This window comes from Acomys russatus, chromosome 1, assembly GCF_903995435.1.
Source record: "Acomys russatus chromosome 1, mAcoRus1.1, whole genome shotgun sequence".
In the NCBI taxonomy this organism is placed as follows: Eukaryota; Metazoa; Chordata; class Mammalia; order Rodentia; family Muridae; genus Acomys; species Acomys russatus.
In genome coordinates this window covers 36,271,532-36,296,908 of record NC_067137.1, presented here as the reverse complement: position 1 = coordinate 36,296,908, position 25,377 = coordinate 36,271,532, and the positions used below count along the sequence as shown (strand labels likewise).

The window sequence follows — 25,377 nt, the reverse complement described above, 5'->3', positions numbered from 1 at the left end:
GCTCCTGACCCACTAGAGGAGTAGGGAGGCTGGTGATTTATTGGCATTCTCTCCCTGGTATGAGCACAGTGTGTGGTGGGAATTCCAAGGTCTTGTGTAGTCAGATGTGGCTGGAAGCTCAGAGAGAGAGAGTACTTTGGGCCTCCATTTGTGATTTGGAGGGTTCCTGTAGAGGCCATTCTGGGTTGACATGACCAAGGAGACATTTTTATCCCTTTTAGGAGTGATCCTCTGTGTCTTCTGTCTCCTGGGTCTTGGTTCCACCTAGAGCTTTAGGATTCCCCAGGGGGAGAGTGTATGTGGATTGGGGCCAGCGAGACTGAGTTCTAATCAATGGCCAAGGCATGGCCCAACTGGGGAGGTTGAGGGAAGTCATTGTCTTTGGCCAGACTCTCAGAGGCTATCTGATCCAGGGTTGAGGACTGAGCCTTCTAGTCCTACGGTCTACCTGTTCGACGGGCCTGCCCTCCCTGGGGTGAGCGACGATGAGCATGGTTAGTGCCAGGCCCTACGCCACCCAGGCTCCTGCACTTGCGTAGATGACGTAGATGACAGTCACCGGCATTGTGGCTGGCAGCACTGATCAAGCCCTCACTTTGGGCAGGATGCTGATTGCCATCCTGTCCCATCTTTAGGACTCCCTGGGAAGTGGCTATGATCCACATGCACATGCTAAGGCGAAGAGCATTGAGGCTTGGGGAATTCGGTCACCTGTCTTGGGTCACCCCAACAAAAGTGGCTCAAGCTGGTGTCCTTGGTAAACACTGTTTTGCAGGTTTCACCTCCAACATGTTTGTTAATATCTTAAGAACCCCCCCCCCCAAAAAAAACCCACCAAGCCCAAGCTCCCTCTTTACAGGTGTATTTCGCATGTTTAGGACTGTCTGATGAACTGCAGTTCATAAATTCTCAGGAAAACACATGGGAAAGAGCAAGCTGAAAAATTGGCCTGTTTCTTTAAAAAACACACTTTGTGATTTTTTTTTCCCCCTCGTCCTTCCACTGCTACCACAGATGCATTTTTGGAACAAGCCGTGTCATATCAGCAGTTTGCCGACAACCCTGCTATCATCGATGACCCCAATCTCGTGGTCAAGATTGGTAATAAGTAAGTTCTTGTTGACAGTCCTCTTGGCATTGGCATGGTTTCTGTCAGGCCTCAGTGAAGTCTTTCTAAACATAACCACTGCCCTTTATCATTTGTAAAACCTGTGTTCCCATACAGCTTCTGGGTTGAGGTTATTGCCAGTCTTGTGTGTGTGTGTGTGTGTGTGTGTATGCATAGGTGTATGTATGTATGTATGTATGTATGTATGTATGTATGTATGTATGTGTGCAGAGGGCTGAGGTCTACATTGTCTGTTGTTTTGATTACTCTACCTTTTTTGTGGTTTTTGTTTTGTTTTTTTTAGACAGGGCCTTTCTATGTAGTCCTGGCTGTCCTGGAACTCTGTAGACTCTGATGGCTTTGAACTCACTGGAGTCTGCCTACTTCTACCTCTCTAGTGGCTGGGATTAAAGATGTGTGCCACCATTTCTGGCCTTCTGCCTTATTTTTCAGGCTCTCCCCCTGAATCTGGAACTTGCTGGTTTGGCCTAACTGGCTGACAGGCCAGCGCAAGGTATCCTCCTGTCTCCACCTCCCCAGCATGGGAATTATAGGTCCGTGCCACCAGGCCTGGCTTTTTATGTGTGTGCTGGGGATCTGAACTCAGGTTCTTATGCTTTCACGGCAAGCGCCTCACCTACTGCGCTGTCTCCCCAGCCTCACCTTGTGGATTTTAATATGGACCTGTACCACATCTTGAAATTGACCATTTTATGTTCCTGTGCAGCTGCTTGGTTGAGATTATTGCAAGTCCTGTGGAGTGTGTGTGTGTGTGTGTGTGTGTGTGTGTGTGTGTGTTCATTGTAAGTGTATATGTGTGGTGTGGTATGTATGCAGGAGCAACATATATGTATGTATGTATGTATATATGTATATATACAGTGCTCAGACTGTAGAACTTTGACCCTGTCTGGTCCTTTAGTTTGGAAACATCATCATCTGAGGTCTGTGGTATGCAGTGGTCTCTGTGGACTGCTGATAGATGTTCCCCACCAAGAAGAGGTTGCAAGTGTTTTATGTATTGACTTGGGAGCTTATGGCGTAGTTGCCCGTCCCTTTTCTATGAAGTTCAGTAGGCTCTGGCTTGGAGAAAGGACCGCACAGTAGGACTTGGCTGCTGTCCAGCTAACAGCATGTCCATATGTCCACCCTACTGCCTTATCTGCTGCTGGCCCTTCACCTTCACCATGGCCATGAGGGGAACAGGAGAAAGGGAGGCCCTGTGTAGCTAGGGTGGGAAGGGAACAATCACACTTGGCTTGTTAAAGGACCTCACCGGGCTTCCCAACCTTTCCAGGACACTTCACAGTGGAAATGCTATGTGTCCCCACCCTGTTGTTCCGACACTGTCTCCTTGTCTCATTAGGTATTACAACTGGACAACAGCAGCTCCTCTACTTCTGGCGATGCAGGCTTTCCAGAAGCCTTTGCCAAAGGTGAGCGCTAACATGATTAAGAAAAAGGGCCCAAGAAGGGATAAACTAGTGGGGAAATCGCAGCTCAACTTTAGAAACCTGAGGCCATGGTGTTGAGATGCTTGTGAGGACCCATGTCAGCTTTTCAGATCTCTTTCTTGTATCTTACACGCTTCCCTTCTTCTCCAGGGCAAGGCTCCCAAGCACGGTATGGTAGGCCCTTGGTCCCACTCCCAACACCTGTGCTAGGAATACAAGTGGGCAGAGAAGGGCAGACACCAGGGTGCAGGACCAAGTGAGGCTGAGGAGAGAAAGCGGGCACTGGAGTAGATGCACGGACCATCACTGTCATCAGGCGTTGCTAAGAAGCCAGCACTGTGCCTGGTTCTCTGAGGCAGGGGTGAGGACGGGCCTTGAGAAGCTCATAGCCTACATATGAGAACAAGAGAGTGGCTGCACACCAGAGCCAAATGAGGAAGGCAGACCTCATTGTACAGTGCTCATCTTCTCCACCTGCCTGGGATTGCTCGTTTCTTCTGAGTCTTCCTTCTAGATTTTGGGCATGTTCTTTGGGCTGTGGAGTCACAGTTTTAGACAGGCTTGTGCTTGGCCACCAAGGCTGTTGCAGTCTGTCAGGTCGTTCCAGAGTTTGAGGTTCTTGGGGGTCAGTTCTCACTTTGTTTAGTCTGGGCATGCCTTCTGTGTGTGTTGTAGTGTGGGCACGGTGGTCATGTATTTGGTAGCCCTTTGCTGTTTTTGTGGGCCGGGCTGAGGCATGCTCTGGTAAACGATTTGTGTTGTGTTCCTGCCTGGGCCCTGCTTATATCCACATCCCAGGATATGTCTTTTAAGGCTTACAAAGCAGTAAGGAAAGAAAATGTAGGGCAATAGAGATGCAGCTTACAGAGGAGGAGGCACAGGAGGCCGTAGAAGAGCGTAGTCTCCGAGAGCTGTGACCTAGTGGGTTAGGGGTTTGGGGCTGTGCTAATGGTATTTTTCTAACATAGAAATGATTTTCTACGTAGCCCTTAGTCTTTATTATGCTGCTGGTTACATAGCTGGCATGTTTAAAATGGTCCCTCATCTTCATTTGTAAAATACCCTGCATTTTCTTCTAGTCCTCCCTTTTATTTTAAATCTTTGATCCATCTGAATTTTATCTTGAGAGAAATTGAGGGAAATTTGGGGAATTAAATCACTTTTTCCCCTCCCATGTAGATACTGAATCAGGATCCTTTCTTTTGTGGAAAATATAATCAACAGCTTAAACACTATGGCTTTAGTATCTTATGTGATAATAGAGGTAACGGTTGGCAGGTTGAGTCAGTGCGCTATGATTTTCCGTGGCTGCGCTTCACATGTTTCCTTACATAGCAGCATCTGGCATAGGAATGGAGGCAGGACGGATTCTTCATGCTTCATTGCCCCAGGCTTGGTTACTGCCAAACTGGCTCTTGGCAGAGCGATGGAATGAATGGCACAGGGCAAGGGGGTCTGTCTCTGGACCCGAGTCTGCATCGCCTGAAAGCTTCCCAGTGCCATTTGTTAGGTAGCCTCCTGCTTGATGACTGCGGCTGGTCGCTCCAGTTACCTATGAACTGAAACTAGTTTAACTTCAGATTCCATGTCTCAGTGAATGTGTTTACTCATGAACCGATGCTGAGCCTTCTAGATTGCTGTAGATAGCCGGGTGTGGTGGTGCACGCCTTTAATCCCAGCACTCGGGAGGCAGAGGCAGGCAGATCGCTGTGAGTTCAAGGCCAGCCTGGTCTACAGAGTGAGTCCAGGACAGCCAAGGCTACACAGAGAAACCTTGTCTCATAAAAAAAAAAAAAAAAAAAAAAAAAGATTGCTATAGATGTGACACCCTGCGGGAGTGGTGCCTGCTCACTACAGTCCTGCCTGAGGGTTTCCTCTGCTGTTTCTGTTTGCCGGTGAGCTTTAGACTCCATCTGAAAAGTAATCCCGTTAGGTATTTATTTTAGCTTGTGGATAAACTTGCTGGGGGTGGAGGAGGAGAGCAGACTGTGCTGTCTGTGAACTCGGTGTGTGTGATTTGCATTTAGTGGGCTCAGTTTGTCTTCTGGGTCAGATGCAGATCTTTTAAATATGAATTGTGTATTTGAGGCTAAATCTGTGAATCATATCGCTCCACCTCCCTGTGCCCTGTTAGACTGAAAGACTAAGTCCTCCATTAGCTGAGGTAACAGCCACTTACAATCGTTCTAAATGGAAGAAGGCAAGTGAGATAACATTTGCCTTGGCCAGTAGCCTTAAGACAGACATTGCTCTTTGGAAATATTTACAGAGTTATTATTTTATATTTAACCTCCCCCATCAAACTTTGATGTGTCCATATGAATTTTATCTGTAACCCTTGGTTTTGGTTTTTATTTTTTATTATTTATTTATTTATTCTTTTTGTAACCCTTGGTTTTTAGATCAACCTGCTAAATCTCAGTTGAAAACTTATATTTACTAAAAAAAAAAAAAAAAAAAAAAAAAAAAAGCCTGTGCATTTTGACTTTTGTTTACAGCTTTTGGGTCCTGTTCCATAGTGATCATTTCTTTCCCATGTTTTATTTTGCAACCATCCTATTGAAGCTAACATTATTTTAATCAGTTAGCCATTTTAATTTGAAGATGTAAGATCTACTAACCACTAATGATCTCTAATACTTTCTTTCCTGTTGTTGTTGTGTTGTATTTTGTTCGTTGTTCGTTGGTTCTTTTCCCACCTTCTTAAGTCTTCATGCCTCAGTTACCTCCACGTGATTTTGGACGCCATTAGGTTTTGTCTTTCTAAAATTTTCAGTCCGCCCACAGTATGTTGTGTTATGTTTTATTTATTTGTTTTCGTCTCCTCCTTTGATTTGCATGTACATTTTCTTTTGAGTGTGCTAAGTTGATCCTTTTTCTTTTCTTTTTTTCTTTTTCTTTTTTCTTTTTGGTTCCATTATTTATGTTACCATCCATTTAAAACAGGCCACTATGGAATCCATCATGAGAGACAAGATGCCCAAAAAGGGAGGAAGATGGTGGTTTTCCTGGAGGGGAAGAAACTCCACAATCAAAGAGGTAAGCAGGGGTTGTGACGTGGCGCTTGTACTCAGTGAGGTTCGGGTTTTGTGTGGTCAGCCTTATTTCCATCAGCTTGTATGAGTGAAATAAATGCATACCATGATACTGGGTTTCAGTGAACTGGCCCTACTGCAAAGGGGCCACAGGCAGAAGAAGGTCGACAAGAGGGAGGAGGGGCCAGCAAAGTCTGGCTCTGTCACCCTCTGGGTTACTGATCCAGGTCAAGTTGACTTCCCGCTCTGAGGTTTTTGCTTTATCAATAAAAACATGTAGTAGGCACATGTCTCATTGTTGGGACGGAACAGCTGACAAAAGCACTATCAGGGAGATAGATGTTACTTTGGCTCACAGGTTGAGAACTTAGCTCACTACAGTGAAGAAGAGAAGGCAGCAGTGCCCACAGCAGCAGTGCTTACAGCAGCAGCTAGTGGCATTCTATCCTCAGACAGAAGGCAGAGAGGTAAAGGGTGGTGTCCAGCTGACTCTCTCCTCTGTCCATGGAGTGGGGCCACCCACATTTAGGGTGAGTCTTTCCAGATAAGTTAAACTAACCTAGATCTTGGCCAGTTGACAGTATGAACCATCACAGAAGGGTTCCAACACAACTTATGCTTTAAAATACATTATATGGATGAAGATAATGCCAGTGAGTTTTGCCGCAGCTCACTGAGCCTTTCTAGTTATGTCTCTGAAGGGTCAGGTCAGATGCCGGTGGATTTGATTGTGATCTCTGTGAAAGGCCCTGGTTCTTGGGACTTTTCCCATTTTTCAGCCCGAATCTTTCCCTTGCTTGGCCTCCAGGCTCAGTGCTCTCCTTGCTTTGCTCCCTTTCTCTTAGCTGCTCCTCCTCTAGCCAGCCCCACAGTGTGTCATAGGGTCCTCTTCTCTGCTTTCACCTCTTGCTTTCCCCCAATCATCCACTCGTGCCTTTGGCGTGACTCCTCCCCCCTCTTTCTCCTGTTCTCCTCCTCCTCCCTCCTTCTTCTTGTTTTTTGAGACAGGGTTTCTCTGTGTAGCCCTGGCTGTTCTGGGCTTGCTTTGTAGACCAGGCTGGCCTCAAACTCACAGGGATCTGCCTGCCTCTGCCTCCCAAGTGCTGGGATTAAAGGCATGCGCCACCACCGCCTGGCCAACTCCACTTCTTATTTTTAAGCCAGACAATCATTTATACTCCACACACAATGATCACTTAGCCAGTGAAGCAGAAGCTCCAAGGCATGGGTGTGAGAGTTGCTCTCGGGCACACTTTTGTTGATGTAGTCGGTAGGGAATGTTCCCACTGTCCATCTCTGGCTGGGCATGGCCTTTATTCATGTGCCCTCTGTGGGGGTGAAGTTACAGATGAAGTGTTGCCCCAGTTTGAACGTTTCCTCTTTGCTGCTCTCCCATGAGTCCAGACCACCTTCCCCTCTCCCAGGTTCCCTTCAGACTGTGTACTGAGTCCATTCTTACTTCCTCTTTCTCGTTCTCTGTGTTGTAGTTGGATTGGCCTGTTTAAGGTGGTGATCCTAATCTATGTTGTTCCATGCTTAAAACTTTTTATTGTTGTGTGTATCTCTGTGTGTGTTGTATGCATTTATGTGTATGTGTAAGAGTGTATATGTGTGTATCTGTGCTGTATTTATGCATGGTAACAGCTTTGTATGTGTGTGTCTGTGGTGTGTGTGCTTGAGGAGGCCAGAGGACAGCATTAGGTGTCTTTTTCTTTTACCTCCCTCCGTATTCCCTCGAGACAGTGTTTCCCTGAACCTGGACCTATGCTGGCAGCCAGCAAGCTCTGGTGAGCCTCTGGCCTCCTCCTGCTACAGCTCTGCAGTTATGGGTGTGCATAGCTGGGCCTGGCTCTTTGCATGGGTGCTGAGCACTGACGCAGATCCTCTTGTTTTGAGGCAGGTGCCCCTCCCATTGAGTCATCCATTCATCCCTGCTTCCCAGAGCTCCTCTAGCGATACCCAAGGTCCTTAGCATCCTACAGCACTTGGTGTTCTAGCTCTGACTTCCCTGCTAGTCCTATCTACTCTTTTCGATCAAAACTGAGTCTACCCCAGGACCTTTGCACATGCTATTTCCTCTGCCTAGTGCTGTCAGATTCCCCTTGATCCTTCTTCACTTAATTACCCAGCAACTCAATACTTCTTTGTTGTCAGATTAACCCAGCCTATCTCTGCTCTCATAATGACCTTTTCCCTCATGAATTTTGTCAAGATTTAGAATTATACATTCATTAGTGAGACTGTTTGACTGACATTTCTTACGTCCTCCACTCCCTAAATTCCACAAAGATAGAAGCCACTTACAGCTTTGTTTACTGTGGAGCTGGCGTAGCGACATGGTGTATATTTATTGAGCCATGATTACTTCTGGAAGGTAGCATGGAAAGACCAGAAGGTTATGTACACACTACCGGGAACATCACTGAACTCATTTGATTCTGTGAGTTCAAAGGGAGAAGGTGCCTCAAAAAGTACCTTTTTGTTCTTTGGCATGCTGCTAGCATGTCTGTGCATTGCCACCTGCTAGGTAATCTTCAAGGGTTTGAGCAAGTTAGTGCAAACATGGATGCCATCCTGCACTGGACTTAAAACATAAAGGGCTTTCTAGTTTTCTTAACTAAGGGGTACAACGTTCTAGAATTTTAGGAAGAAGTTTATTTCAAAGACCTCTTATTTATAGGCTATCTATATTTTTCAACAGTTAGAATTAAAGGCAATGCTAGAATGCAAGTAACGCACATTTATGAAATTAAATGTTTTTCTAAAGAAACATATAGATCCATATTTCTGAATTAGGCTAATGAAAAGTTCTTAACTGTAGAAGCCAAGTAACATACTTAAATCATCCAATTGGTAATATATGACTGGTCATGTCAGCTTTCTTTTGTACTTATAAAAATAAACAGCAGCTGGGTATGGTAGTGCAGGCCTTTAATCCCAGTACTAAGGAGACAGAGGCAGGTGGATCTCTGTGAGTTCAAGGCCAGCCAGGGCTACATAGTGAGGCCCTGTCTCAAAAACACCCCCCACCCCAAACTCAAATAATCAGAAACAAACAAAATCCCAACTAAAACCCCCAAATGAACAAACAAACAGACAAACAAACAAAAACTAACACAATAAACTTGAGCATGGTATTGGGTGCCTGTAACTTTAGAACTCAGGGGGCAGAGGCAGGAGAATTTTCATAGGTTGGAGGCCAGCCCAGGCTACATAGTAAATGTGATGGCAGCCAGGACTTACATAGCAAGACCCTGCATTCAACCAAACAACCAAGCAGCCAACCAGCTAGCCAACTCACCAACCAGCCAGCCAGCCAAATAGCCAACTAACTAACTAACCAACTACCTGGCCAACCAACTAACCAGCCAACAAACCAACTAACTAACCAGCCAACCAACCAACTTCCCAGCCAACCAACTAACCAAGCAAGCTAGCAACCAACTAACCAACTAACCAATCAACCAACCAGCTGAAGGAATATTTAGAACTAGTTGCTAGCACTTGTACTTTAAGATATTCGCTGTTAGGTTGATTCATGTCCACTCTCCTTGAGATAGACTCAGCATAGAGTCCCATTTACCTCAAACTTGCAACTGTCTTTCTGCCTTACTTCCCCAGTGCTAGATTATAGGCACAAATCACTATGCCCAGCCTAACAGTTTTGCTTTATTAAAATAGGACAGTGGAAGTCATTAGCTTGTCTCCTTATCAAAGGACAAACTCAAAGGAATTTCGCTGTGTTTCCTTCATCCCTTGACATATTCTCTGGCCTCTGCTGACTCAGCGGTAGTCCCCAGGTCCTGCCCTGTCCCCTCCCTCCTTCTGCTGTGTGCCAGGCTTTCTGCTTTATGGATCAACAGCCAGTTTGAGAGTTGAGGAAGCAAGGCTTGAAGAGTCAGCTGTCTTGCCCTAGGGTGCATGAGTGAAAGCCATGGGCCTGGGTGCAGAACTTTCTTAGACACACCAGGCTCTCTGCAGTGTATCCAAGCAACATTTCCCATCAGGATCATGCAGCATAGGAAGAGAGAAATGCTTTCTCATTTTCCCTGAGAAAAATATGGTGTGCAAATGTTTTCGAACACTTTTTTCGGCAATTAGAAGAAAATATTGTGAAAATTCTCAGGGATCCCAGGCGGGCCCCGTAGAGCATGAGCCTCTGTGACAGCGATGATGGTGTTGGGTGCCAGGAACACTTATGGATGACAGACTCATTTCTGTCAAAAGAATGTATCTCAGCTTAATCTTATGATATTTGTAGGCAACGAAATAATGAGGATCTGCCAAAACAAGCACCCCTCCAGAGCTTCCTATGTGTGTGTGTGAGGAGCCCCAACCTGCATGTGTACCTTCATTGTCTTGCCCTGAGCCTGAGGGAGCCCTGTGGTGAGACTCAAGCTTGTGGGAGAATCCTTTCTCCTTCCTGCTTTTCTGACGGCTTCTCCTCCTTCTCCAGGAAAGCAAGCCTGAGCAGGGCCTGCCGGGGAAGGGCCACAACACCGGAGAGCAGCCTGCGCAGCTTGGCCTGGTCACCAGGTAGGGGGCCTGGATGTCCTTCTGGCAGTAATGTCACCCGTTTCTGTGCTGAATAAGGGTCATGTGCATGCCCACTGGACATTGATGAGGTCAGCCAGTATCTCACGTCTTAGGTCTGGGTTCTTGGTGGCTCTGGAGTCACTAGGTGACCTAGACCTGGGAGCGGTTTATTTAGATGGCCTTTCTCATTGCTCCACTGTGTGCAGTTTCTCTCTCAGACAGTTGAGGTTCAAAATGCAGGTGAGTACGCAGTGAACTACTTAGCTAGAGTGTCTCTCATGGTCCTGGCATGTGGTGTGTGTGTGTGTGTGTGTGTGTGTGTGTGTGTGTGTGTGTGTGTCTGTACACACACAAGCAAGTGTATTGCCTTGGAGTGCATGTGTGGAGGTCAGAGGTCAACACTTGAGGGCTTCCCTGTGTGCTGGTTCATTTACGGGAGAGGCTGGCTTAGGTTTCACGTTCCCTGGACCCTGGCCGCAGCTCTGCACTTTAAAGAATGTCTTCCTCTGTCACTCTCTACCTTGTTTTCTGAGGCAGAGTCTCTCACTGAATTCAGGGCCCACTGTTTTGGCTAGACTGCCTGGCCATTGAGACCAGAAGATCCACCTATCTCCACATCCCCCACCCCCAACAGTGGGGTTCCGGATGCGATCCTGTGCATCTGGCTTCTAAGTGAGCGCTGGTGGTCCTCACTCAGGTCCTCAGGCTTGCAGAGCCGTCTCTCCAGCCACTGGCTAGCTTCTGACAGCCTGCTCAGCATCAGTTGTCATCGTTGTTCTGTCTTCAGGTTAGTCTCTATAGGACTTGAGGGCGCCTTGACTCTGAGACTGACGTCATTCGTCCATGCTGCTGCTGGAACTGGGGCTGGCACAGGACAGGTGGTACCACTATCACATGGAAATACTCACACCTCACCTTTGAAGCCTTCCTGTTCCTAGGGAACCTGAGACTGCATATCTTACCCAACAAGTAGACCATGTGGACAGAATCACTGTGGGTCCCATGCACGTCTTCCTCACTTTTGCGTGTTGGAGGCCAGGGCCAGGCCCATTACGGCTGGAGCATTTTGAGGACCCTGAAGTGCACCTGATCTGATGAGGGCTTCCCTGTGTTGTGTGCTGCCTCGTTTACAGGGGAGGTCAGCATAGACTCTATGTCCTCTGGAGCCAGGCCACAGCTCTGTACCTTAAACTATTATACTTCTAGAATTCTCTGTTGGAACTTGTTCCATTGGTAAGGAAGGCTCTGTTTTCTTATTCTCCATGGAGAAGATTAATTGGGGTGGGGTGAGGTGTAGGGTTGGGGTGGGGAAGAACTGAAGACTGGGGAGTACAGCTTGTTCCGTGTGGATGGGCCGTTTCTCAACTGGAGTGTTCTCACAGCAGGAAGCCTTCTGCTTTTGCTGCTGGTGTTCCGGTGGTGGCATTTTCTCCTGGCTCTGCTGCTCTGGGCTCTCCTGTGCAGGTCTGGAGTGGGTGAGATGCCTAGCAGTGTGAACCTCAGCAGAATCTTCCTGGCACTCTGGTCAAGAGTTCTGTCCGTCTCTGCAGCGGTGGCTCAGAGCAGGACTTGGGAGTTGGGGTGGTTTCAGATCGCCTCTCTGTGGGTCCCTGACTCATTAAGATGCACCTCTGCATCGCCATCTGTGAAACAGGGCGAGGCACCCTGACATCTTTTTTTTCTCGTCCACCTCACTGAATTTGCACAGTGACCCTGTGTGACAAGGTGATCAGAACGCACTTACACACCAGGTCAGATCACAGTCAGCTGAAGGACATGTGGTCATCCTAAACCTGGCATTTTAAACTATTTTAAGTTGTGCTGCATGGGCCAAGTGCTGGGTATCTTCCAAACTTAACGCTGCTGCCTCAGGCCAGTCCTAGACCCAGAGGAGAAGGGGGCCTGAGGCCAAGTGAGCTGTTAAAAAGCATCGGCTGTGACACCTTGGCAAAGGGGCAGGACTCAGAGGACATGGTGCCACCATTGTTCTTATCACTACTTTCTTTATTTCTATTTCTGGCCTTGGAGGAACTCGGCGACACAGGGTGGGGTGAGGGTGGAGGGACAGCAGGGCACTTCTGAGCCCTCCTGAGCTGCATACAGCTCAAACAGTTTGTGCTGTGATGGGTTTCCTTCCTGTCTGCACTGAACTGTGGAGAAATGTCTTTCCTGCTACATAAAAGCTGCCCCACTCTGCCCAGATCTGAATTACACTTTTCAAACCGGAGAATTGATAAATTGACTCGTGCGTGGAGTTGAGACTCTGAAATGTGTGGAGTCTCCTGAGGAATGAAAATCTCTTCACTTATGGTGGCGCCCTTGACTTCCACGCCTGTCAAAGCCATGCAGGTGCCTTTAAGAAAAAAAGCTGACATCAGAATGTTTTCCTAGTTGCCAAACTTGATTGACAGAATAGTCCCCAAAGTTCCATAATTGAGCAAACAGCTTGTCACCATACAAATAATTAAAATGCCATTTGAAAAATGTGCGCCGTGACGAGCGCTAACTCAAATGTTGTTCACAGTTCCTCATCTGAACACAGATTTTCCAGTGACTTGGGGCCCTTTTGTTGCTGTTTGCAGCCACTGTAAAGCAAGTGACATTTAATGAACCACTGTGAGAGGGAGGAGGAGGCTCTGCACAGGCGCAGCCTGTTCCACTGCGAGTGGTGAAGTCTGGAAGGTGGCAGCCTCCAGCCACTGTCCACATGCCCCATCGGAGAACTGCCAGCAGCCAACTGTACAACTGCCATTTTGGTTTCGGAGTCTGTGTTTCCCTCCCTATGTTCCTCCAACATGGCATGCCACATGAATTTAGTGGGCCTTTCCTTTTCTAAGCGGCAGATGGAAATGGCAGCTATTCCAACTTGCACACTCACACCCCTCCCCCACTCCTCCAGAGAGGCGCATATCAATCTGTTGTTGCTCAGAGCCACAGTTGCCTTCAGATCTCATTTCGCTCTAGACCGGTTGGAGCACCAAAGTTTTCCTCTTCAGGGAGGGGCCTGCTGCCTCATCCCATGTGATGAGGGTGCCTTTGCCATGTGGCTCAGGTTTCAGGACTGAGTCTGCCCCATCTGGAAGCCTCTAGAAGGATGCGTGCTCCCTGTGGAATCTGCAGATACTGGAACAGGAAGGGCCTTTGGCTGAGCATGTTGTTTTATGGGACGGCTGACTGGGGTGCAGAGAGGAGTCCTCCGGTGTCCGTCTGACTTTGAACTCAGATGTATCTGTCTCTTTCCCCCAACATTGTTTCCTGCTGAATCCTGAGGTTTGGTGGGGTGGAACTTAGTGTGTTCTGGACCTTTGGCTGAGGGGAATAGCCTGAAAGGCAGGAATAATTAGCCCATTTTAAGTAGTGCAGTGTGTATTTCCTTGGGCTGACAGTCTTGGTTTTCAGATCATAGCTACTGCCTGCCCTTCCTTAAAGGCCATGTCATCTGTCTCCTTTGACATCATCACTGATCCCAGATCACAGGCTTTAGGGTTGTCAAGATCACGTCTTCAGTTCTATTGTGATTGACTTTTTAGGCAAAGGCCCAAGGAGAGCGGAGATCACCAGGCTATTACCTATTTTTTTCAATATCTAGCTCCACACAGAGCCAGGTCTCCACATAGAAGTTGGGGTATAGTGTGAGGGTTTCCCTTGATGACTCCTTGGTATTGGGCAGCATTAGGCTGTGAATCACTTCTTGAATGAAGGGAAGGCTTGTATGGTAGGCTATGTGGGTGACCATAAGGCAGGCCAGGGCAAGTGGAGATGGGACAGGCTGAGAGGATGTTGGAAGGAGAGGGGAGCACACTCTGAGGTAAAGAAAATGGAGGTCTGTGTGCATGTTGTCTTGTTTAAAGGGACAAGAGAGTTGGTGTGCTGGTTGATTTATTTAATTTTTGTCAACTTGACCTGGGCATATTTTGGAAGAGGGAATCTTAATTGAGAAAATGCCTCCATAAGATTGGCCTATAGGCAAGTCTGTAAGATATTGTCTTATGAAATGATTGATGTAGGAGGGCCCAGCTCGCTACGGGCAGTGCCATTTATTCATGGGCAGATGTACAAGAAAGCAGGCTGAGCAAGCCATGATGAGCAAGCCAGTGAGCAGCATTCCTTTATGGTCTCTGCCTCAGCTCCTGCTCCAGGTTCCTGCCCTGACTTCCATCAGGGATGGAGTGTGGCCTGACAGTTATAAACTGAAATAAACCCTTTCCTCCCCAAGCTGCTTTTGATCATGATGTTTTCTCATAGCAATAAAAACCCCAACTAGTGCCATTGGGCATGCCTGCTGTGGGGGAAACTCGGCTTTTTTCCAGTCTGTCCAAGCCCATTATTAAGTGCTTTTCATAAGGCTAAGGTTTAAGACTTAAGAGGTAGAATAGACACTATTAGGTTGGAGATGAAGCCATAAAATTGGGAGAACAACTAATTTACCGACTTGCTTTCTGTGAGGTACCTAAAGGTGGTGGGTCTAGTTTACCCTGCCTCTCAGCTCCAGCCTGTAGGATCCAGTAGAATGGCTGGAACATTGCTCTGTGGATTCTGTGCTGCCAGAGCTCTTGGCTCATAGTGACTTCTGGGAGTCTTGGTGGTGGAGGAGGGGTGTTTAGGAAGTGCCCTAATTGTTTGGAATTGAATATGTAGAAATGATGAAACTGGATATGAGGGAGTTGATGGTGTTTGGACTGTTGACATTTGGACTCTTAGGGCTTGGCCCACAGCCTTCAGTGGAAAAAGAAAAGATGCAGAAGAGAGTGTGTGTTTGTGGCTTTCTGGGCCAGAATGGATGCAGCCCTGCTCACCAGGAGTGGAATTACACTGGTTAAAAGTGAGTGATGAAAGTTGGTAAACCGGGGAGTGAATGAGGAGAGGCGGCCTCCTCCCTGTCACCAGTGAAACCAAGTATGAATGGGGATGTCAGAGAGTTCATTGATAAGGCTAAAGCCATATGACAGATGACCACCCAAGAGACCCCTTGACTAAGTCACTGATTCGGGCCTAATGCATTTTTAATGGTTACCCAGATGCGTTTCCTAATTACATCACCATGTGTTCCAGAATAAAGCATGAGTCATCCTCCAGTGATGAAGAGCTCGCAGCTGCCAAGCCATCAAGCTCAGGCCACCTCTCTATTTTGTCCAACGTCAGCTACAAAAAGACCCTGCGGCTTACTTCAGAGCAGCTGGTGAGTCCCATGCTCTTGGTACACCCGTGTTTCTGGTCATAATCTGGTCCTCAGATCATGACTAGATAGAGGTTTAGGGCTTTCTTGAAGGCCTGGGGTTCCTTCTACTTTTTTGCTCCCATATAGCCCCTCCTAGGACCTTTCATATGCCAGCATACCTGCTGGTGGCCTCAGACCCTCACTTTGGCGCCCTGTGTTTCCATCCTGACTTTGTATCTGTTCAGATGGACCGACCATGTGACAGCACTCTGACTTTCTCCTTTTCTGACCTAGAAGGAGGAGGCAGCTTTGACTGAGCCCTTTTATCTTCATTATCAGTGACCGAGAGACTTTGGAATGCCTGAATGTCTCTCTTCAGTGTGTTTTCTTTGAGAGAGATGCTTCTTAGAAACTCACCTGCATCTATAAAATTGGTGGAAATTAAGCAGGGGTGATGAGGTTTAGGGAATTTTAGGAAGGAAAGGTCCCCCCTCCCTCTCGTGTGTGTGTGTGTGTGTGTGTGTGTGTGTGTGTGTGTGTGTGAGAGAGAGAGAGAGAGAGAGAGAGAGAGAGAGAGAGAGAGAGAGAGAGAGAGAGAGAGACAGAGAAAGAAAGAAAGAGAGAGAGAAAGAAGGAGGAGGAGGAGGAGAGGAGAGAATGTTATAATAATGAGGCCTTTCCCACCCTGGACTTCAAATTGTGACCATCCAGTAAGCAGATATGTCTGATTTCTACAAATAACATCTTGTGTATTGTAAGAATTTATAGGGAGCAGGTTTTGATAGGATGGTATTTAATGGGGGAAAAGATGACCTCATGTTAGCCACCTGTAGGGCCCTGGGGGACACTCAGCACCAACGTGTGGGTCTGTGTGGCCAGCTGCTGTGTCTCAGTGTATAGCAACAGAGACTGCAGCCTAACCAAGAGACTTTTGTTTTCTGAATTTGGTAGGATGTGCTTGGGCCTGCTCTATGTTTTTTTTTTTTTTTAATGGATTTAAGGCCTCTTTTTCTGCATGTGTCATTATGATAATCAATAAAAATACTATTGAGGGAAACATTTTTACCTGCCTTATGTTTGTGTCCTCACACCAAGGCCCTTCACATTTCCTAGGCAATGGCACGACTTCGGAGCAGCCCGGGAGCCAGCCACTTAACTCTCACTCTCAGTACTGGATCAAGCCTGCATTACTTTTAGAAGTAGAATGCTTTGTGAGGAGTAGGGGGTTGTTCCACAAGGGGGGCCAAAGAGAGCTAGGTTTGACCTAGGCTGTCCATCCAGCCAGAAAGAACTGGAGCCAGAAACAGAAAAAAAAGGTGGGGGTGGGGGAAGCTTTGCAGAACTGGGGAAATGGTCTGATTTAAAGCTGAAGCGCGCTCATGGGTTTGGAAGCCAAGTGACCCTTGAATCCGGACCTCCCCTCAAGCACAGGAATCGTCTGTGTTTTTTTTTTTTTTTTCAGAAAAGCTTGAAGTTAAAGAACGGCCCCAATGATGTAGTGTTTAGTGTCACCACCCAATACCAGGGCACCTGTCGCTGTGAAGGCACCATCTACCTGTGGAACTGGGATGACAAAGTCATCATCTCGGATATCGATGGGACCATCACAAGGTGAGTTTGACTGCAGTGTGGTCTGCAGTTGGCTTTCATCTTACTCTGAGTAACATCATGGGACCCAGAGTACAGTTTCTGGTGCATTTTGGAACTGCACAGATAGGGGCCACACCTTGGCTTCCGTAGCTGCCTCTAGGGCCCGACGACTTGCTTATGTTTGGGCATCATCCTACAACATGGTAGATTTTGGAGAATGCTGTTCTAGAATAGTTAGCAGCCCTTCGCTTGGGTTTAGCAAACCCAGTCCTCACCATAGCCATACCCCAGTGTCAGTGAGCCTGGGGCTTTCTATTGAGAAAGCTATGGTTCTCATTCATGCTGTTATTTCTTTAAGGCTTTTTTTTTTTTTTTTAACATTTTTGTGACCATGTGTACATGCCCATGGGCATGGACCCTAGGCATCAATGTGCGACAGCCTGTTCTCTCCTTCTGGGGTCAAATTCAGGCCACCAGCCTTGGCAGCAGGCGCCTTTACTCTCTGCAGCCCTCATTCATTCTTGTTTTTTAAAATAAAGCATCGATAGTGTGTCTAAGCCAAATGGGCATTTTTTTTCCTTCCGGTGAAATAACCTTTTGCTTTTCTTTTCCTTCATCTCTATTTAGATCTGATACTCTTGGTCACATTTTGCCCACGTTGGGAAAAGATTGGACTCACCAGGGCATTGCAAAGCTGTACCATAAAGTAAGCCAGTAAGTATAGAGTGCTCTGTTCCCATCTTGTAGCTGCCGGTTTGTGAACCCCCACTCTGTATATAGAATCTCTCCCACCAAGTGGGGGATGTCACTGCAGAGAGAGGTAATGAAGGGACAGGGATGCTGGAAAGTTCCATGTGTGCAGTGACTCCTGCCAGCTCCAAAAGGAGGCCTAGGCAAGTCAGAAATGGCCATGAGAAGGAAGGTACAAGTGCCAGAGGAGGAATGTTGACCACACCCAGATAGCAGCAAAGGCAGTAAGCATTTACATATAATATTTGTAATATAGGATGTGCATTTGGATGCATAGAGAGTATGCACATTTAGGGGGAGGCCACTGGGAAGTTTGGCTTCCAGAAGTTGAGGCTGGTAAAGCTAACAATCACCCTGCAGGGCTGCCCCACACTCAGGCTGGGTGAGTGATGCCCCTGCCCACAGCCTCCCATGGCTGGCCTGTGGTTTAGAGACACTGGTATTCTTTGTGACCCTGAACATTGCATCTGATTGTAGCTGAAGGAAAGCAGCACCCCTGGGGGCCTAGGATACTGAGTAATCCCTGGACATGGTGGTAAGGGGTTAGTACACGGTGTGCACATTGTTTTTTAGGACATAGTGAAGGGGCAATAGGTCCCACTGGCTGGAGGAGTCCCAGGTGGTGTCACTGACAAGGTGGCAGCTGAGCTGGGTCTTCATGTGTGAGCAGTGCTTCTCAGAGGGAAGCTCTCCTTGGCTGGGGCCTGGCATGGAGAGAGAAGCTGAGATATGAGTCAGTGAATGATAATCTTATGTGCGTAGGAAAAGAATGAATCCAGAGAGGAGGGTAGGAACCAGGCTGCAGAGGGCTCAGGGGACCAAGCTAAGGCCAAGCCCGTGCTTGATGCAGAGCCTGCTTCCTTAAGGTGGCAAGTAAGCTTGCCTTCCCTCCTGGGGATTAAAAGTGAGACCAGAATCCTTTATCGCCACAAGAGTGGTTCCCAACTAAGGGTAGCATTGGGTCCTTGTCCCAACCATTGAATGCACACTAGGTTCTAGAGACTTAGTTTTGAGACAGACTCACTTGGAACTCACAGTCTCTCTGCTTCTGTCAAGGCATTTTTAGTTGTCATGGTTGCTGTGTGCTGTGGGCACCCAGTGGGTGGACGCTGGCGGTGTTGTCCAGGTCTGTGTGTATCACTGTAGGTATCTTACATTTGTCTGCTCCAACCAGGATAGCTGTGTTGAAGTCTGTCTTGGTTAGAGTTCTTCCTGCTGTGAGGAAGACACCGTGACCACAGCAGCTCTCATAAAGAAAAACATTTAATTGGAGCTACCTTATGGTTTCAGAGGTTTAGTCATGGTGGGAAACATGGTGGCTGCGTGCAGGCAGACAGGACGCTGCAGGAAGAGCTGAAAGTTCTACATCATGATCTGCAGGCAGCAGAAGTGGATGCTACACTAGGCCTACCTTGAGCTTCTGAGACCTCAAAACCTGCCCCTACAGTAATTTCCTCCAATAAGGTCACACCTCATAACAGCGCCACTCCCTGTGGGCCTATGGGGGTCGTTTTTATTCAAACCACTACACGGACCGCAGTCTAAATGTTTGTCTTGCAAAATTTGATGGTGGCAAGTCATATAAAACTATTTAAGCCTGTCTAATTGTGAGCATCAAAATTATTATTTTATTTCATCACGTGGTGTGTGTGTGTGTGTGTGTGTGTGTGTGTGTGTGTGTGTGTGTGTGTGTGTGTGTAGCCACAGCCTGATGGTGGAGGTCAGAGGACAGACCACTTTCAGGAGTTGCCCTCTATACTCTTCGGAGCTGAGCCTATGGGCACCCCAGGCCACTTGGGCTGTATGGAAGTCTGGGAGTGTGAGCTGAGGGATGCTAGGAAAGCCTCAGACTTTACAGAGACGTGGGCTGGATAGTGTGTGCTGTTGCCCTTCCCAGTGGTGGGCAAGTTTTACCACCCCACCCTACTCCCAGGAATGTCACTCCATTCTTGTGCTCACCAAGGGTTCTGCAAACACCGCCCAGCTGTGGCAAGCATGGTGTGGTCTGGTTTGCAGAACAGGTGAATGGTGGCTTGTTGTGAAGGGAGTGAGCGCTGCTCTAGCTAGGACTTGGAGAGCTAGTCTGTGGTGTAGTGAGAGGCATTCGCATGTGGGCCACTTGCAACCATACCTTTCTTCATAAGGCAGATGGAGGTAAGGGCTTGGGATGCCAAAAAAGTTTTATCCTGTAATACTATTCAACGTGGGTGGGTTGTGTCTTTCAGGAATGGCTACAAGTTTCTCTACTGTTCGGCGCGTGCCATTGGGATGGCAGACATGACGAGGGGCTACCTGCACTGGGTCAATGAGAGGGGCACAGTGCTGCCACAGGGGCCACTTCTGCTCAGCCCAAGTAGCCTCTTCTCTGCTTTGCACAGGTACTGCCCAGCCATCTGACTCCCATGCACTGACCTGCCTGCCAGTCTTGTCCTTTCTTTTTCTCATGGCAAGTTTAGCAGAATGAGTAGCCTGTTGGAGTGGAGAGATGGCTCAATTGGTAAATGCGCTTACGTTGCAAGTGTGAAGATGGATTTGAGCCTCAGAAGCCATGTGTGTATATTAAATGCATTAAAGATTTCTCACACAAGGCACCACAATACAGTCACTTTGAATGCATTAATAATAAACTCTGAGTCACCAGTCATTATCGCATTAGTGAAAGAACTTAAAGTGCTTCCCCTTGGTGTCATCTAACCAAGAACGATCCCAGATTTGAATTCTCTTCTTCCTCCTCCCCGTATCTTCTGTCCTCTCGTCTGTCCATCCCATGTCTGAGTCTGTGCCTGCCTGACTTGTGAATCTGTCCCCGTGTCTGTCCCTGTGTGTGCATGTATGCATCTGTTCCTAACCAAGGGCTTTCGCTCTGTCTTCATTGAACAGCACAGAAAGCACCACATGAGGAAGGAGTGAGGGCTACTGTACAGAAGTGCTTAACAGTTCCACAAGAGATTAGCTCACTGTCCCTAGCCGGCCCTGACTGAGCCAGATAACCAGTCTCGTTGCTTATTAAGCAATATCCAAATGTTGTGCTCAACATTTATGGTGGATATTCATTTTATAAGATTGCTTTCACCCTCTGTTTTTGTTGTTTTTAGGAAAAACTGTCATAACATACAAATACACATGTGTTACTCTGGGTCAAGGCCTTGGAAGAAAGCATAAATGAAGATTAGAGCTATACATTAGCTTAGGTTGTAAAAGCTGATTACATGGGAACTCCAGAGCAACTAAGGTGAATGGTTATATTGTTCTCTTAAAAGCAGGTCAGACAGGCTGAGTACACACACAGCAGGGTGGCAGTTGTAAGTCCTAAGTGACCTCAAGGTGTATAATTAACTAAGGCTGTGAGGTCCAGCAAAATTCCCAGTGTCTTAGGATATAAGAGATGTCCGAATGCATCTGCCATGTAAAAGAAAAGGTGGGTGTGGTGGCAGAGACAGCTGGAATCCTTGGGCCTCACCGGTCAGTCAGCCTTGTCTAGTTGGCGAGTCCCAGAACAGTGAGAAACTTTGTCTGAAAAACAGAATAGGTTGATAGCGTCTGAGGAGAGACACCCAAGGCTGATCTCTGGCCTCCACACTTCCTAATGCACCCACAAAGGTGCACGTGTGTGCGTACACACTAGCCTCATAACTGGCCTCCTCTGACCAATGTCATAGTTCCAGTGCTTCCTTCCCACCCTCAGGAGCATCTGAGCTATGTCAGACCCACTGCTCTGCTGTGTGGCTTTTAGAACCAAGTTTCATTAAAGCATCCAAAGGCCTTTTATGATTTGATTTAAAATGTAATGAATCTGGAGACCAGTTTAGAGAATTATAATATCATCCAATTCAAGAATCTGGTCTGTCTCTGTATTTTATTTAGGTTTTCCTTTCCTAATTATATGTCAATGAGTTTTTATAATTTTAATGAAGAAGGCCTATACCCGACTTTGTTAGGTATATTTCTAGATTCTTGGTGTTTAAAAAAATTAGTTAAAAGCCGGGTGTGGTGGCGCATGCCTTTCATCCCAGCACTCGGGAGGCAGAGGCAGGCAGATCACTGTGAGTTCCAGGCCAACCTGGTCCAAAAAGTGAGTCTAGGACAGCCAAGGCTACGCAGAGAGACCCTGTCTCGAAAAAACCAAAACCAAAACCAAACAAAAAAAAAAAAAAAACAAAAAAATTAGTTAAAAATTATATTTGTACATGAAACCCACTGATATTTGTGTATTGCTTTTTGTTTGTATATTGACTTATAATAACTTTCCTAAGTTGCTATTCTGATAATTCACTCTTCCCTCTGTGTATGTGTTTAAGTTCATGGGAGCTGTGAGATGAGTCAGTGTGTAAGGGTATTGCTGCCAAGCGTGATGAGCTGAATTTGATCCTTGGGAACCCACATGGTGGGAAAAATCAATAACTTTTAGTTGTCTTATGGTCTCTATGTGATATGAATGTGTGCATGCCTTTGTGTACACACAAATAAATGTAATCAAATAAACACGTAAATACATTTTTGCTTAAATAATGACCCTTAAATTCTTTCTAATTTTTATAGTTTTTACTCACCTTTTCTCCTTTTCTGGCTAGTATCAGAAGCCCAACACTGAACTGCAATGGCCCTGGAGATTGTTGTTTTACTACCCATAGATGTTTGCAGAAGGGCATTATGGGAGTTTCTCGCCATGTAGCCCTGTTTTGGCCTTGGGACTCAGTATGTAGACCATGCTAACCCCTGAAATATATTTTTGCTATCCCACTGCCTCTGACTCCCCAGTTCTGGGATTACAGGTGTTCACCACCACAACCAGCTTTTTGCAGTGGTTTTTTGTAAAAAAAAATTTTTTTTTAAATTTTAATTTTAATTTATATGTATTGGTGTGAGGGTGTCAGATTTTGGAGTTACAGACAGTTGTGAGCTGCCATGTGGGTGCTGGGAATTGAACCCGGGCCCTTTGGAAGAGCAGGCAGTGCTCTTAACCACTGAGCCATCTCTCCAGCCCTTTTTTCTTTTCTTGATGTAAGAATTTTTATCCTGGAGCTAGACAGATGGCTCAGCAGTTGAAAGCATGTTGCCGCTTTTGCAGAGGACACTCCTGCCTGTCTATAATGACCCTAGCTTCCCTACATCGCCTCCCTTTGCACTTACAGATGTCCTTGGGACTTTGCCTGTGTGTTTGCCAGTGAGTTTGGCTCATGCTAACACAGACTGTTGTTTCTGAGGTTATGCCTTGGCTGGTCCTTTGCATTTTTCTTGTGCCGAGAGTCAGATTCCTTCTGAGTTGTTTTTCTGGCTGCTGGACCAACTTTACATCTTTCACATTGAAAACTAGTTTAAGATTTTAAATTGCTCCTTAAGTTATCATGTGTCTGTATGTGCACGTGCCATGGTGTGTGTGGAAGTCAGAGGACAACACGCAGGGGCCAGCTCTCTCCTACTGTGTGGGTTCTGAGGAATACACTCAGGTGGTCAAGCATCCTTACCCACTGAGCGGCTTTGCTGGCCCTCAAACCACTGTAGTGCAAGCAAGGCTTAAGGCCTCTCGTGCTAACCAGTTATTTGTTTGTTTTAATAGAGAAGTGATTGAAAAGAAGCCAGAAAAGTTCAAAGTCCAGTGTTTGACGGACATCAAAAACCTGTTTTTCCCAAACACAGAACCCTTCTATGCTGCTTTTGGGAACCGGCCTGCTGTAAGTACCCGAGGGGTCAGTGGAGCCACAGACATTGCACTTGGCGCCAGCAGTTTCCAGAAAGGCTGCTAGGAGCTGAAGAGTCCATGTTAAACAAGCCTCATGCTAAGGTAGAGTGGTGCAAAGTCATGCCTCTGGTCTTCTTTGAAGGCTGACTGGTGACTTTGAAGCTGGTGACCTGGGCCACAGACTTGCATTATATATTACTTGTTAAATTAGTAAAAGGAGGGCACTGAAGGTGCTGAGTCCTTCTTATCAGATAGGGCTACCATGCTAGCCCTGCTTGACCACAGTGCTGGGTCCAGCACCTCCAGCCTAAAGCATGCAGTGAAATCTCCCTGGCTGAAGGAAGTGTGTGGAGATGATGTACATGGCCCAAACTTTCTGGAAGGTTCAGTTTGAGTTCTGTAGCAAAGGCTTATACATAGGGTGGTAGAAATGTTCAGAGAGGTTCTGTATGTGATCCATGCTTACCAGAAGATTCTGTATTCTACATAATATAGCTGGGTATTAACTACTCAAGAGGAAAATTCTGCTTTAAAAACCTGTGGCAGATCATTATGAAATGTGAAAATGGGTTAGAAAATAAACCTGAGGAATGCCAGCCAGCCTGGCAGGAGATGTGGGAGGTTAACTCAGGTCCTGAAGAGTTGAAGGAAGTGAGGCCCAGGGAGAAAAGCTAGTGGAGGGCATCCCTGTCCCACCAAGCTGCAGTGCTGGTTAGAGTAAACTGAATGATCCGGCATGTAGTGAAAGATGGCGGGTGCTTGTTTGTACAGTGAGCTCCCTGTTCCTCCTGACATGTTAAATCACCTCTTCTAAACACAGGATGTGTATTCCTACAAGCAAGTGGGGGTGTCCTTGAACAGGATCTTCACTGTCAATCCCAAGGGTGAGCTGGTGCAGGAGCATGCCAAGACCAACATCAGCTCGTGAGTATGATCAAGTCCTTAGGAACTGGACTTTCTACTACTGTCCCAATGCCAGCATCACTGTCCATTGCAGCCCCTTTAGCCATTGATACCTTGTTTTGATCTTTACATGTGTGTATGTGTGTGTGTATATATATATATATATACATATATATATACACATATATATACATATATATACATACACACATATATACATATATATATACATACATACACACACACACACACACACACACACACACACACGTGTGTGTGTGCAGCACCCATACGTGTATATGTTCATATCTATGGTGGCCAGAGGTCAGTGTCAGGTGTCTTCCCTACTCACCTCATCTACCATATTTTCCGGCATATAAGATGACCCCCAATTTTTCCAGTTAAAATATAGAGTTTAGAGTATACTTGCCGTATAAGACTTCCAATGCACACCTTGTGCAGCAGACTTGGGCGTGTGTCTGTTTGTAGGCAGAGCACAGACAGCAAGGCACTTCATTAAATGCTGACAGCCAGCCAGTGCCAGCCTACACTGCCCCTTTAAGGCATGCTCCACACTCAAGTCGAAAGGGCAGGTTCTGGTGGAGAGCCAATCCACACTCATGTCCTCCACTTCAAGGTACAGGAAGATGTGTGCAGCTTGCTCCTTCCTGCTGCATACTCCCCGCACAGAGCAGGGTGTCAGCTGAGTCACCCCCTAACTCTATGCGCTGGACATATGAAGAAAGGGGAAGCAAACTGCAGCTAAGTACCCAGTGTATAAGACCCCCCAACTTTGGCACGGATTTTTTTCGGGGGTTAAAAAGTTGTCTTATATGCCGGAAAATACGGTATTTTTGAGACAGGGTTTCTCACCAAACTTGGACTCAGCCATTTGGCTAGCCTGAGTGGCCAGTGAGCTTCAGGGACCTCCCTGTCTCCAGGACCCCAGCACTGGGGTTGCAGGCATATACAGTACCTGGCTTTTTATGTGTTTTTGAGCATCTTAAGTTCTCAAGCCTTCATGGAGGGGATTTATCAACTGAGCCATCTCCCCACTCCCTGTTTGAACCTTCAATTCCTCTAACAATAGAATTCAGCTCCATGCCTTTAGTCTCCACCTTAGTTTTTAGACAGTTAGAATAAGGTCAACTCCATTGGGTTTA

The 25,377-nt window shown here is 46.8% G+C and overlaps 1 protein-coding gene across 4 annotated transcripts in view; it reads left to right on the top strand.

The window, feature by feature from the left end:
• Window positions 1–25,377, top strand: part of Lpin1 (lipin 1) — a 107,684-nt gene that overhangs the window by 79,285 nt on the left and 3,022 nt on the right. For all 4 annotated transcript variants that reach the window (XM_051143562.1, XM_051143570.1, XM_051143553.1 and 1 more), the window contains 10 exons: window positions 1,015–1,108; window positions 2,475–2,544; window positions 5,509–5,601; window positions 10,054–10,133; window positions 15,186–15,312; window positions 16,754–16,902; window positions 17,509–17,595; window positions 19,857–20,009; window positions 23,189–23,303; window positions 24,132–24,235. In XM_051143562.1, the coding sequence (XP_050999519.1) occupies window positions 1,015–1,108; window positions 2,475–2,544; window positions 5,509–5,601; window positions 10,054–10,133; window positions 15,186–15,312; window positions 16,754–16,902; window positions 17,509–17,595; window positions 19,857–20,009; window positions 23,189–23,303; window positions 24,132–24,235 (1,072 nt within the window). The remainder of the gene's footprint in view (window positions 1–1,014; window positions 1,109–2,474; window positions 2,545–5,508; window positions 5,602–10,053; window positions 10,134–15,185; window positions 15,313–16,753; window positions 16,903–17,508; window positions 17,596–19,856; window positions 20,010–23,188; window positions 23,304–24,131; window positions 24,236–25,377) is intronic.